Below are 15,316 nucleotides of genomic sequence, written 5' to 3' on the forward strand. Positions count from 1 at the left end.
TAAATGATAAATATGTATTTAGTACATATGTTTAAGATATATTTAATATAGAAAACATACATATGCTAAATATATGTTTGTAATTTGTTATAATAAACACAATGGATGTTAGATGAAGATATAGCCAAGAAAGAATCAGGATATAGTGCGTTTCCTGCTCTTTGAACATTCCTGAGACGTTATTATAAACACATTGACCAGTATAAGAACGCTTAATTTTATAGTCAGTCTCTCTAATAATTCTACACTCATCCCAAATTCCAGTTTTTCACAGCAGTGAGGAATTCCTGTAGTAAAGGAGCGACAAGGGGGTCACTAGATTAGAAATGCTTTGAGTGAGGGTCCACGCACATCACGTCAAAACCCAGTGGGGGGCCTGGTGTGGACGAGGCACTTGAGAACACCGTGTTGAACAGGTCTCAGTAAGTGCCTCGCGGCTCTGCATCTACCCTCTTCCTCTCTGCGGTGATTCTGTCCCGGTAATGAGGCTCTAGATAGAACTGGAATCTTTGGGCTGATTGCTCTCCAGAAGTAAAAACAATACCATGGCAACAGTCCTCAGCATCTGCTGCCCCAAACTTAAATAACTTTTCTATGACATAATGTGGTCCGGGAAAGTCCCCATAAATGACTGTGACTCCAGCTTTTGGGAGATCTCATCAACACTTCAGGCTTTTCTTGCCTCCCACAAGCGCAGATTTTCCCTTTCACAGTTTCCAGGCCTTACTTAAATCTGCTTAGACCAAAGGGACATTAAAAAAAGAAATCATGGTACAGTCTCTAGCACAAGCCTTTAGTTAAAGGCATTCAAAAGGTTAAATCAGAGACGTCATATTTATGCAGAGTAGAAGACCTGAGTCTCCCACTTAGTGAATTTCCTTAATTGCTGCTTATACTAATTTAATAATTCCACATACTAATAGTAGCCGATAACAAAGAAATCCTTAAGGGAGTGATTATAATTTCTCCTTGATCGTGACATTATTTAATTTATTTAAATTGAATCTGCAGTACTTATTAGGATAAATAATTTCAAAGTAGAAATGTAATCCTCCAACATCGCCTACTTTGTAGATAGCTACAGCTCCACAGTTTTACCTTTAAGACAAGGTTTCGAACGGTGTAGTTATCACATTCATTTACATTGATAACCAGAACCTCGACTTTCCCATATATTCCTCTCTTTTCTGGCCAGTAAAGCACACATTTCTGGAGGAGGGGAAAGAAGAACAAATATTAAAGAAGCAAATATTAATGGTTTTCATTGGCCTTGGAGTATTTTTTATTCAAGCATCTGAAAATTTTCTATTTAGTTAATATAAAAAAATCAAGTATCAATTTTTACAGTTCTGTAAATGAGCTAAAACCACTGAACCGTACATTTTAAATGGGTAAGCTTTATAGTATGTATAGTGTAGTATAAATTATATCTCAATGCTTTTTAAATAAAATATCAATTTTTACATATGTCTGCCCAACACTATTAATCCCACACCAAAAAATAATTAAGGCAAAATTTTCCAAATCCCCATAGAGAAATTAAGGACTAATTAAGAACTGAATTAAGAATTAGGAAGCTAAGATCCAAATATTAGAGTTTATCCTGTGATGACTAGGATTAAAACGAATGTTTTCCCACAGTGATTGAGGCAAGTCACATTTCCTGCTTCATCAAAAAAAGTCTCTAATTAGAGTATCTGTAATGTGTTAGGTGCCACAGAATCCAGTTTCCCTTGTATGTAAAGCAGATGTAATGACCATTAATACACCTAAGGTATTATATTTTCTAGGACCAATGACCCTTTCGCCTATGGGATCCATTGAAATAAATGTATAGCAAAATTATTTAAAAAATTTTTATGATGGATCCTCTTTGAAGGGTTTAATAGCAGTAATAATAATTATATGGTGAGCAAGAAAATATAATGTGGTGGTTAAAGTGCAAGCTTTGGAGTCAGAGAGCCTGGAGCCAAATTTTGGTGCTACCATTTATCTGTGAATCCATAAACAGGATACTTAATCTCTCTGGACTCAGTTTCCTCAAGATTTAATACATGGAAAGCACTTAAGACAAAGCCAGGCATACAGTAGGCATTAAAAACATGATGTTATTATTATTATTATTATTGTTATTTTACAACTACTCAGTTATGGAATGGGTTTTTGATCTAAAGTGATTAGATTATTACTTAAATATGCATTAGATCATGCATTAAATATTATATTATTTTTATGATATCCAAGCTACATTATTTAAAAAACTACAAAATAAGACTCAAGCATATATATAAGCTCATATTATTTATTATTTTACCTTTTAAACAACTGCAAAAGAGCTATTAATTTCTTGCCACATATTTTAATGACTAAGAATGTAAAGTGTGAAAGTTGACATTTTATTTTCAGTGCCCAGGGAAGCAATTTAATTTTAGAAATATTGTTTAAATAGAATTCATGATTTTCTTTCAAACACACATGCATATTTATAGAGAAATTCTTTCACTTCTTGCCTTCAACAGGGACTTTGAGGTCCTCAGTACACTTGTTTCTTTACATCTATGTCAAAGGCACGTGACCAAACTTGAAAAAAATTAAGTACTTATAGATTTAAAAGAGTAGCAGCAAAAACATTACAGAATTACAGAACTAAAGGAAAAGACACATAAAGTATCAGAAACAGACCTCTGGGGCTCTATCATGCTAAGTACCAAGTACTCTATGTGATAAAGCCACAAGGAAGTCACTTCACCTAGTGGAATCAGTGTTTTTCATCCACTACAATAAAAACACATTTGCATCCTCTACGTTCTGGTCCTTTTCCAAACAAAGTAAATCATTTTCACCTCTATTTACACGCCACCTCACACCCAAGACTGTCAAGCAATCAGGCTAAAGGCTTACTCTGGCTAATATAACATTAACATTAAAAAAGAAATCTTTAGCACAGGGAACTATACTCAAAATCTTGTAATAACCTATAACGGAAAAAAATCTAAAAAAGAATTATACATATATATATGTATATATATATGTATAACTGAATCACTTTGCTGTACACCCGAAACTAACACAGCATTGTAAATCAACTATATTTTAATAATTTTTTTAAAAAAGCAATCTTTTAAAAATACAGCAATTTCTTTCCCTCCTCATTTACGAGTTGCCAAATGTCTCAAATTCCCCCAGTTTGTTAAAGGTAATCATACTAACCAATTTGCCTGGTTTCTTTCAATGGAGCATCAATTATTTCGCTGCAAGACCCGAGCTATTTTGTGTCTTAAAACCCATGCCTCCTGGATGAATCCAAGAAGAGTGACAAAGAATCTTGAAAAAGGTACTGAACAAAGAAAGAGGCATTCTTTGCCCAGCAGTCTGGCATACGTGGCCCCATTGTCCAAGATCACGTCTGAGGAGCAGGCCCCTCTTTGGGAAGGTGGCTCTTGAAACCGGTAAGAAAAGCTGTGAGGCAGGAGCTCTCAGCCTGCACCCTGACTCTTAACAATACAATCCAGGCTTGTGCACCTACTTGATAAATGGAAGCGCTGCTCGCTTCTCTCCCAAGCTTGCCGGGGCCCTCTTGAATGTTTTTCTTGACTCTTTACCAAAAATGAAATTGGCAGCAGGCTCCCAGTAGACAATGCAATGTGACTTGTTCATTCAAACAACCCTTAATTAGCATCCCATCTCCTTTCTGAGATACAATAGCTTATTTCTACACACCGAATACATTTTTCCCCCTTTTAGGAGAACGTAGAAAAAGAGACCAGAGAAGTGTGGGTGCTTTTGAATATGAAGTGAGGGAGAGTGGCAAACATAGTTGTTTCTAAGAGCACAAGTTCATGTTCAAATTAGTTTTGTGAAGAGCTTTTTAGGGTTTCTTTATTGTGGTGCTAACAATGATATAAAAAAGGAAAATGCAAGGAAGGAAAATGCTCTCTTACAGATAATATTGTGAAACCATAATAATTGTAGGTAATTTGAAATAGCACGCTATCTAGCAGTATGTAACCCCAAATCATCACTATTCTTCTGCTAGATGGGCTGATTCTTGCAGTAAAATTATCTATTAATTCCAAGAATTCATAATTTGGAGGACAAAGAGGTTTCCAGAAGGTCATGTGTCTCTTGTGCAAACAAGTAATTAGTGAACCCTAACTAAAGATTCTGGACATCAACCAATGTTTCATAATCAGTGGTTTACAGCAAAAGTAGAACGCAATGCAAAGCAAACTGATATTTTTATAATCTTTTTTTCTTTGACCATCCCTCTCACACCCACATTAGGACTATTTGTGTATAAAGAAGGAACAGGTCTAGCTAGTATTTTAGTTGCCTGAAAAAAAAAATCTATTTTTAAGTTACTTTCTTTTTAAATTCCATGCACTTAAAATCAAAGAGATTTTGCTCTATGAGCTAAAGACTATCATCACATAGAAAGTGGCTCTAAACAAACAAAAAGAAGATACTCAGTTGCATTTGGGTTACATTTGCATATAAGACAGAATGGGTCAGATTTTCTAAAATTATTATGGTTTTGGTTACTCTAATTCTTAGTGTTCCAATTAAATATTAGTAACATAGGTGCAGCAATTTAATATTAAAAGCACCTTCACCAACCTTATATCACTGAATCCCTTCCACGATCATTTGCGTTAGGTAGAGCAGAGAGTAGATATTGTTGTTATTATTATTATTTTTTATCATTTTACAGCTGATAAAACTGAAGCTCAGGTGTTTTCATAAGGTTTTCTGGGACCATCCTCTTGGGACTAGGACCCTCTGAGCAAATATCACTTTATACATTCAAGTTTCTGTTTTTGATTTCTGCACTAATAACCGACACTTCTTTGTACAGCAATAACCAATGCCCTCCCTATGAAATATGCTGATGCTCGTGGAACACTGAAAGCCCTCTTTCCGCTCTCTTACTAAGTCCAGCAAGTCTGTCACTATTTGCTGAGCTGTATGTTCAACAAGTGGTATTTATATCCGAACCTCTTAATGACAGTTGTACTTGTTATTAGAGCCCAGTAATTTAATGAAACTTTACATAAATCAATGAAACATGAGGGTGGAAAGAAAAAAAGAATTGTTCTATGAAATAATTGCATAAGTTAATTAGGTTTTCGCTGGGGAAAAAAGTAAATCAGTAAAGAAAACTGTGGTCAAATCAGGTACAGGTGAGACCATTATAAAAGGGCAAAGTTTGGAAATATAGACAGGATTCTGCATTCATATTGCTTTACAAATTTTTCTATGTTCTCTCACATTTCAAAGAAAGTTAAATGGCACATTTCAATGACGTATAAAGGGCATGATTTACACAAACTATATGACCGAGAGCCAATATTAAAAATAAAAAAAGACAGTCCCATAATAAAATAATGAACAAATTTGAATATGAACAAATGTACCTGTTTTAAGACAAAGTAAAACATTAGAGTTTTTTTGTGTGTTTGAGTCTCCACTCTTATTTTTTTTTTTTTTTGGATTAACTGTGTCAAATAAGAAGGCTTCTAACTACAGTTAGAAGTAAAGCAGGCTACAGCAATTGAATAGAACCTAGCAGATTAAAAATTAAGGTGCCAAGTTATATTTGGAATGTAAGCATGTTTGAAAGGACAGGTGAGTAATTTTTCTTAGGGGCTGTCAGCCTCTGAATTTCTGGCTACTCTTAATTGCTTGGGTAGCGTAACTGTCAAGCCCCTGGTCTTTCAGGAAATGAGCTTAGGCTGCTCGGCATTGCTGGGCAGTGCTAGGTCAGGGTGCTTCTCTAGATACCAAATATCTAATTCTGGTCCTCCAGGACAGCAGAATACCAGTCAGTGGGTCTCCACTGTCTTGCAAATTACCCTCCCTGACCTTGTTTGTACAGACACTCTGATTATGGGACTTTGCTCGTTTATTTTCATTCTTGGTACAAAATGTGAATCCTCTTGTCCACCCCACACTTCAAAGACTGACCTCTAACTTGAGCATGACTCCCCCATCACAGTTCCAATCCACACTTTCAAATTGTCCACTACTTTGTTTTTTTTGTTTGTTTGTTTTGCTTTATTTTGGCCGTGTCGGGTCTTAGTTGCAGCATGCTGGATCTTCGTTGAGGTACGCGTGATCTTTCGCTGCGGCGCACGGACACTGCTTTGGGGTGCGCGGGCTTCTCTCTAGTTGAGGCGTGCAAGCTCAGTAGTTGTGGCTCGTGAGCTTAGTTGCCCCGCGGCATGTGAGATCTTAGTTCCCTGACCAGGGATCGAACCCACGTCCCCTGCATTGTAAGGAGGATTCTTTACCCCGGACCACCAGGGAGGTCCCCTTGTCCACTACTTTGAATGAGCAGATCTGACACTTTTTTGTTTTCTTTAAACCAAATCAAAATGGCTTGTTCATCTCCTCTTTCCTTCCTGGAGAGAACGGTTAGAGATTTTAATCTGGACTGTAAGCAATCCCGCACACTTTTCTCTGGCCACAATCACTGCTTGGACTGGAACTTTCTCCCTTCCCACTCTAAGTAGGGAGAAGATTTGAGGAGGGTGTATATAGTGGTGAGGAGTTGGGAGTCAGGTTGTCAGCCATTTGCCCTTGGGCAGGTTGCTTAACCTCCCTGTGTCTCCGTGTCCTCTTTTAGTGGGATTTACAGATACGTTTATTGTAAAGATTGCTTTCTAAGCATATGGTTAGTGCTCAATAAGTATTAGTTATTTGGAAGATCAAACAGCCCAGTTTCTAGACTTTCTATGTATATTTGGTGAACTTTCTAGATTATCTAACTTAAACTCTAATTTTTTTAGCTAACTTTAAATAGCTGAGAAGATGTATTTTCATTTCATTCATTTAGAATATAACAGAATAATTAACATTTAATTACGAGTGTTTTATCAGAAAAATTTATTTTCTCTTCAAATGTACAGCTTAAAAAGGTCTACTTTATTTTTAAGTATAAGTTACTTATATATTGAATAGCCAGTCATTCCCAACTGAATACCCATCAGATTTCATCATGAAACTTAAGGTCAACATGGGATATAATTAATACTTATATTGCAAAAAAAAAACCCCACCTTTTCTGGATGTATTTAATTAAGTAAAGATATCTAGAGTAGCTGTGGCTTGACTCAATGAAGTCATTGCTTATCTTCTTTTGTATTCATAAAATTCTTATAGGCTGCCATTTATAAATTTTAAAATGACCTCCTTATCTCATTGCAAACTGTCTTCCATCTCTCTTACTCTACCATATGTTTGTTTTCTCCACCCCCATAGCACCTAACATTTTGTACCTGTATACAATATTTTAAAATTTTGTTTCTTGTGTATTGTGTCTCCCCTTTTAGATTGTAACTCCATGAAAGGAGGGATCTTTGTCTGTTTTGTCAATAAAGATATAATCCAAGCACCTACACTGGTGCTTGATGGTTGACAGTTGATAAATATCTGTCAAATGAATGAATGAATGTGCACAAATACAGCATTGGATGTTTTATAAAGAGGAATGTACTGAATGTCTTCAAGGTTAGCTGGAGAATTCCAGATGCTAAAGATGTGGTACAGTTAGATATATTTCTGGAAAACATGTTTTTTCAAAAGTCCACAGCATTTAGCCAGGTCATTGGGAATACGTTTTTTCAAAAGTCCACATCATTTAGCCAGGTCATTTCACACCTAAAAATATACATTAATTAAATAATCAAAGATGTGGGTAAAAAGATTGGAAATGACTTAAATATCTCTTAATAAGGAAATGGTTACATACGTTTTAGCATGCACACAATGAAATTCTAGCAGTCATTTAAAATCATGTTTTTGATGAGTTACTAATGACATGGAGAGCACTCATAATATAATGTTAAAAGCAGAATATACAATGAATACAGAACCCTCTTTTATTCTCTATATTCGTCAGCAAAATTTAACATTCCAGTCCTATCTCCCTTCACTCCCTACTATGCCCAGACAACATCAAACGGCTCAACTCATGCATGCTATGTGGTGTCTTGTCTGCCTCTGTGTGCTGTTGCTTTGCCTGGTTTATGTTCCCTTGTGCACTTACTTACTCTGCAGCCCCTACTGAAAAACTGTAAGGCACCATATGAGCTGTATGGACAAAGAAATGTAATTAAAATAAATCCTTTCCATAATTTTACCAGAGAGAGAAAGGAAGGGAATGAAAACAGAGAATACTTAAAATACGATTTATTTATTTCACTTTCTGAGGTCAAACTGCTTGCAAAGTGTGAATAGGTCAATGGGCAAAATGGGGTTTGTAAGTATTTAAGTCACAGAGCTGAATCCAGAGGAAAAATGTAAATATTAAGAAAGAATACAGCTGTGTTAAATACTTGAGAGAAGTATTTTATTAGGCCAAATGACCAAGTAATTCCCTCACTTCCTGAAGATAAATTCAGTGTCTTACTGCTCCCTGAAGCCAACAGTGGGTCTCTTGTCTTCTAATGTCTTGTACCCTTATTTGGCCCATTTATTATGTTGGGGCAGTGATTAAGTACATGAGCTTTGGAATCAAATAAACCTGTACTAAAATTTGGACTCTATCACTCACTTACTTTGAGGCTGTAGGCAAATGGTTTAAGCTCTGAGCCTCAAGTTTCTCATCCATAATATAGGGATAGTAAATCGTGCTTTGTAGAGTTAGAGTGAAAATGCACAGAATTAACTGTGCTTACTACGTGTATTTAATAAATGGCAGTCAGTAGAAAATATCTTCCACAGTATGTATACTATGACCAACATTCATACTACTTCTCTTCTTTCCTAGGAGAAAGTCTGAGCTAGTCTGAGGACTTTGGAAATATGCAAATGATTCCTGTCCTGCTTAGATTGATCTAACTCCAGCTTTGCAGATTTTGGCCACTGTGCCTTCTCTAGTCAAGCAATAGTTCACCTTGAAAGTTTGAACACTGTGTTTCCAATGTTTTATTTCTTTCAAAAGGAATTCCCTTCTTGAGATTTATCTAAATGAAGAAATCAAATTTACCAGCAATAAAAATCTCTTCTCCTTTCTTGCCATAGAAGATAACTGATTCTTCAGCTCTATTTTAAAATTTTTTTACTCTCATTTTATAAAGTAACTATGAGAATACTGGGATTATTGAATAAGAACTGGCAACTATTCACTTATTCCTTTATTTATGTATTAGAAAATAGAAAGATTCATGAAAATATAAAGCCTGGGAATTTCTAAAGATAACTCCACCTTCACATATTTTTGGAGGAAATGATTTTTGTCTGTTCCAAACAATGACGCTTAACACAATTGAAAGTTGGCACATTTTTGGTAAACAGCATCTTCCTGGCAGTGTGAAGTCTACTGCCTATTTCTTTTGAGCCAGACTTCTCAGTATCATTTTGATCTGTAAAACATCAAAGTTTCCTCCATAGTATTGTATTTACATCTTTAGAGAATCTGGACGGAAAGGAATTTTTCTTTTAATTTAATGGGTAATCAACAATAACAGAAGTCAAAATCTTTACTGAAATATTTGGAATTATGACTGGCCACGGGAAAGTACATGTAGCAAATTACACATAGAAAACATGTAACATAATCTATTTACTTTGATATTTCCAGAAGATATATCCCAGGCATTTAAAAAGGCAAGAGGCTAAAAATGGTAAGAAAAAAATAATACCTCTTCAATTTCTGAATTATGCAGCCAAAGAGAAAAATAAAAACCTCAATCACCCTTTATGTGGCCATTATTATTATTATTACTTTTTGCGGTACGCGGGCCTCTCACTGTTGTGGCCTCTCCCGTTGCGGAGCACAGGCTCCGGATGCGCAGGCTCAGCAGCCATGGCTCATGGGCCCAGCCGCTCCACGGCATGTGGGATCTTCCCAGACCGGGGCACGAACCCGTGTCCCCTGCATCGGCAGGCGGACTCCCAACCACTGCATGTGGCCATTATTTTTTAAAAATTCTGGCTTTTCAAAAGATCTACTTGGCTCTCCTATGGAGAACGTGAATTCTGAGAATGGTACCAACAGGTTAACTCCAAGTATGATGCACTTGAAAAACAAAGAACAAGATGGGCTCTATTCCTCTGCACATTCAGGATGGAGATGTCTGAGCATCATCAGTAAATCAACTCAGTGTCACTTTGAAATACATATTTATCTCATACAGCAGTTCTTTTAGAATCACAACTTTGGTCCTGGGGACAGAAGGGAAGAATATAACTGTCTGTTGGGGCTTTGGCATATTTGCCAAGTGTTCATACTATCTTTGTTGGACTTCTTTAAAATATGTCACATCCTCCTCAACTTCTAGGGAATTCTTTCTCACTAACCATCAATCTTGGCTTCTTCTGTCCTGATGAAACCCTGATTCAAGAACAAGTTAAAGCACTATTGGTGTATTTCTGACTTTTTGTCTAAGGAAACAAATATATCACAAAATTTGAGGATTGAAATGCTCAAGACACCAAAATTATAATTTATCTTACACAGTTACTACAACCTATTCGCTAATCCTTGTTATTGTTTCACATATGCTTTGCCAAGTATTAATCCTTAATAAATATGTAAAAAGAAAGTAATGTTTTCTGTGGAAAATATAACTTGTTTCAAAACATTTACATACTTATATTTATGTAATTGCATACATCACAGTGCTTTTTCTATGTTGATTTTATAAGATTTTATTTTTAATAGAAGAAATAGAATTAATAAGGGTATGAATGTGCTTTGAGAAAACACATCGTGACAATCTATTCAGAAAATTGTAATTCAAACCAAAGTGGGCAGGAGTAGTACAGTCTATTCAGATCTAGGAAATATTGCTAAATCCTGTGTGAGTTCTGGGTTGTCTGTGATTTTCTCTCGTTCCTCTGTGGGTATTATTCTACTGATTTTTGGCTATTGAGAAGTCAATTGTTAGTCACTCTGGTTGTTAAAATAGTCTCTGTAGTGTTTTTCAGTTCCACAGATGTGTCTAGTTGTGGATTTATTTTTACTTATCCAGCCTAGAATTTACTGTGCTTTTCAAATCTGAGAGCTCAAGTCTTTCACCAGTTTTGGAAAATCTTTAGCCATTATTTCCTCAAATATTACTTCTTTTTTTTATATTCTCCTTTTTCATCTTCTAAAATATCCATTAGACATATATTGGACATCTAAATACTGTCCTCTATATGTCTGAAACTCTCTTTCATATTTTTGGTCATTTTGATCTTCTACGTAATTTCCTTAGTTCTATTTTTTAATCCAGTAATTATTATTCAGCTGTGTCCAGCTTGCTAATAAAACTATCTCATGATGTTTCTTTTTTTCATTTTAATGTCTGTATAATATTTATTTCTAGGACTCTTTGGTTTGTTTTTAAATCTTCCTAGTCTTTTGTTTTTTTTTTTTTTTTTTTTCGGTACGTGGGCCTCTCACTGCCGTGGCCTCTCCCATTGCGGAGCACAGGCTCCGGACGCGCAGGCTCAGTGACCATGGCCCACGGGCCCAGCCACTCCGCGGCATGTGGGATCTTCCCGGACCGGGGCACAAACCCGTGTCCCCTGCATCAGCAGGCGGACTCTCAACCACTGTGCCACCAGGGAAGCCCTTCCTAGTCTTTTTTGATAGTAACTTGTTCTTTTGTCAAGTTTTTTAATTTTATATTTTGTGTGCTTAATTATAAAACAGCCTCTATTTATAGTTTCTATTATTTCAATTTCTTGTGGGTCTACTTCCACTATTTGTGGCCTCTTCTGCTTTTTACTTATGTTGCTTATTTACATGTGTGTCTCAGAATTTTGACTTCTGAGCTTATGTTTGGCTGGGCTTTTTCTTTTGAAATTCTGTGTAGTGTATGCCGAGAATACATGCATCCAGAAAGTTTTTGCCTTTGTTTCTGTAAAGTGCCACAAGAGCGTTACCAATGCAGTATTGCTTTTTATATTATTACTTAAATGAATATAAACTAGTTTATAAATGATTTATATAAATAAAAGAATCACTAATGTATATTAATCATTTAACACTTGGTGTTTCCGGGGTTTTGAATTCTGAATACTCAAGAGTACCTCTTTATTGATCCCATGAGAAGGCCAGACTTCGCTGGATTCATTTCCTCTTATAATCCTATTTTGGTAGGTAGGTTTATTTTTGTGGTTCACCCTTTCACTGAAGGCCTAGCCCTTGAAGGTGTTCACTTCATGGAAGGTCTCAGTTCCAAGTCCTGGTTCCTACAAGCCCAAGGCTTTGTCTCCAGTTCTTATATTGTCATTAAAACACAAGTAACCTGTAATTCTCTGGTTTTATGCCTTTTATTCAGTTTTTGACCGATTTACCTTTTTCCTCCCAAGCTCTGCTATGCATGCTGTATCATATTTCACCCAGTATGACTGGTTTTTCAGATAATCTAGTCTGCCATATTACATAAGTTCTATGTATGTATGTATGGGTGTATATATACAGACAGTACACCTTTAAAACTTGAAGAATATTTTCCTACCTTGAAGGTAAATTGTCACAGATATTAAACAACTGTGCAGGAATTGTCAGTAGCTTATTATGTTGACAGATTGATCGTGGGTGAAACACCTGAGAATATTCGGTTATTTTTATTATGCCACCTCAGGCTTTCATATAAGATTCATAGAAATGCATTTATTTAGTAAGCATATAGTTAATGTAGTATAAAACTTCATCTACTGGCCAAAAAATGTACTTTTTTTCCAGGATAAATTTCAGAAAAAGATCCTTTATCTATTGCAGCAAAAATGGAAGAAAACAACAAACTTTAAAAAACTTTAAATTGCTGTTTGTGAGCCTGAATTTTCTTGATTAGCAGCAGAGTTATAGTATAATCAAAGGTTATAACTCACCAAAGGAGTATAAAGGAAAGTTCAGTTTTCTTAAATTCTGATTGTCCTGGTGAGGCCCTGGTATAGTAATTTTGACAAGCAAATAATCACAAATGCTCACTAAAATCAGACTGGAAATTATCTCAATAAGATGCCATGAGATGTTAAAGGGAAAAAAAAAAGATGCCATGAAATGTAAGCAGTGCCTAGGAAAGCACCCTTTGGGAATTACACAACTTTACTTTTATTTTATTTCATTTTATTTTGCGGTACGCGGACCTCTCACTGTTGTGGCCTCTCCTGTTGCGGAGCACAGGCTCCGGACGCGCAGGCTCAGCGGCCATGGCTCACGGGCCCAGCCACTCCGCGGCATGTGGGATTTTCCCGGACCGGGGCGCGAACCCGTGTCCCCTGCATCGGCAGGCGGACTCTCAACCACTGTGCCACCAGGGAAGCCCTAATATGCTATATTTTTATGAAATTATGTTTTTTGTTTGTATCTCCCCAACTAGAAAGTTAAAATCTACCAAGGGCAGGAATCTTTGTGTTTGTTTACTAATATATTGCCAGCAACTAAAATAGTATCTCACTTAGTAGGTGCTCAAAAATTGCTTGGGATGTAAATGAACAATTTTTTATTTCCCTGCCTCTAAATCAGAGTGATAATTCACGGCCCCTCATTTCCTTACAAAGATACATGGGTACAAATGTGATCCGTGTATGCCAAGTACGTTGATTTAACTGAAAGAAAGTCGTCATTCATACAACACCAATTACCATTTTTTGGAAGCATAAAGTGGCCTAGCCTTTAAATGTCTTAATGTTTCCATCTTAAATCTGTTATTAAGTATATGGCAATTTTCCTTAAACAATCTCTCTTATATAGCAACAGAAAAAATATAATGTTCCGTACTTGGGTAAAGGTCATACCTCATTTTTTTCCTTGAGTTTTGTGATCATAACAATCACAGGACTGTCTTCCTGCCAAACCATCTGCCAGAAATCATTCACGGTGTTGATCATGGGGCCCTGCGTGGCGATGAACGCTTTCTCTTTGCCACTGTAGCCCTAGTTTGAGAAAGGAGACAAAAATGTTGGCTTTGAAGTTCATGCCTTGCACTGAAAGTTTAGGTGAAAGATCTTCAAAACAAAATAGCTCTGATAATCCAAAAGCAACACAGACTTTTGCAGCTTTATTGATTCTAGCACCACAGTTCTTGGGGTTGTTCTCCCAGCAAGTCAGGCACAGCATATGGTACTGAGGTTTCTAAAGCTCAGTCCTCCCCAGAGCACCTCAGAGGGAGCACTATAGCCACAGACACACAGGAAAGGAAGACTTACTATAAATTACCCACTACCAAGGTTGATTATGACCAAGCAAGCAAAAAAAAAAAAAAAGCAACAAACTTGCTAGTAACCAACTCTGAGGGGGAAAAAAAAAAAAAACAACAATTCCAAATAGTAAATTGACATGCTCATCAGAAAGAAATTTAGATTTATTTACTTACCCTAATATAATTAGCATTAATGTAGGTGCTCAAAGAATTAGTTACATTTTTTGGTCTTAAACATACTCTGCTGAGGGGATCTAATGAAGAAAACAAGAAAGACTGTGTTAACCAGATTTACTCTTTTAAGTTTCTTAGAACACCAATAACCAGTACATAGCACACTTATATACTGACCATCTGGCATGTGTCAATGTTTTTTGTTGGTGTGGCTGTGTCTGTCTCTCTCTTTTTTTTTTAAACATCTTTATTAGAGTATAATTGCTTTACAGCAGTGTGTTAGTTTCTGCTGTATATTTGCAAACGAAGCAACTGACAAAGGATTAATCTCCAAAATATGTGTCTGTCTCTTGATCCGTGTTTACTGAGGGACATTTGAGACCATCTTTACCCCTTGTCCTGACACAGATCTCGTCCATAAGCCCAAGATGATGAGTTTCTACTTTATGTCATTTTTGGTGGGTTTCTGATTCTTGACCCCATTTCTCATTTACGCTCCTTTTCTTATTCTTTGCATTTGGAATTTGCACCATATCTCCCTACTCAAGTCTCTCTTCTGTCCTCCGCAACAGCAAACACTTGGTCCAGTCCAAATCTCCTCTCACTACTTGGAAGAAGCTGTCTTTAGTTACCATGTGTTTGTTCACTGACATCACAAATATCTGATATCAGATAGATTATTACAGTATTAAATTCTAAAATCACTCTCCATCAAGAAGAGTTTAAAGGCTCTTTGTGAACCACGGTGGTGATTTTTACCAACATTTACGTAAATAATCCCTTTGTGATTTCTTTAACCCGGTTACACTCTGAGCCTCTTGAAGGCCAGGATGGGGATTTTTCATGATCTGTATAAGACCTGGTGTCTAGCACAGTGCTTATATATGTAATAGACATTCAGTAAATGTCTATTGCATTGATTTAAATGGCCCCTTCCATTTTTTAAGAAGTCAGTTCTATGCATTCCTCTCTAGCAATTGTTCTGTTGTTCTTCTTCTCCC

The 15,316-nt window shown here is 36.3% G+C and overlaps 1 protein-coding gene across 1 annotated transcript in view; it reads right to left on the minus strand.

Moving 5' to 3' along the window:
• PTPRR (protein tyrosine phosphatase receptor type R) overlaps positions 1-15,316 on the minus strand; it is a gene marked incomplete at its 5' end in the record, with an annotated part of 112,669 nt that overhangs the window by 20,045 nt on the left and 77,308 nt on the right. Inside the window, 3 exons of the mRNA XM_022571538.2 lie at positions 1,099-1,209; positions 13,738-13,875; positions 14,316-14,395. Of these exons, the coding sequence (XP_022427246.2) occupies positions 1,099-1,209; positions 13,738-13,875; positions 14,316-14,395 (329 nt within the window). The remainder of the gene's footprint in view (positions 1-1,098; positions 1,210-13,737; positions 13,876-14,315; positions 14,396-15,316) is intronic.

The sequence above is a fragment of the Delphinapterus leucas genome, chromosome 11, assembly GCF_059928025.1.
Source record: "Delphinapterus leucas isolate spDelLeu-1000000601 "Yukka" chromosome 11, BTC_Dleu_Yukka2, whole genome shotgun sequence".
In the NCBI taxonomy this organism is placed as follows: domain Eukaryota; kingdom Metazoa; phylum Chordata; class Mammalia; order Artiodactyla; family Monodontidae; genus Delphinapterus; species Delphinapterus leucas.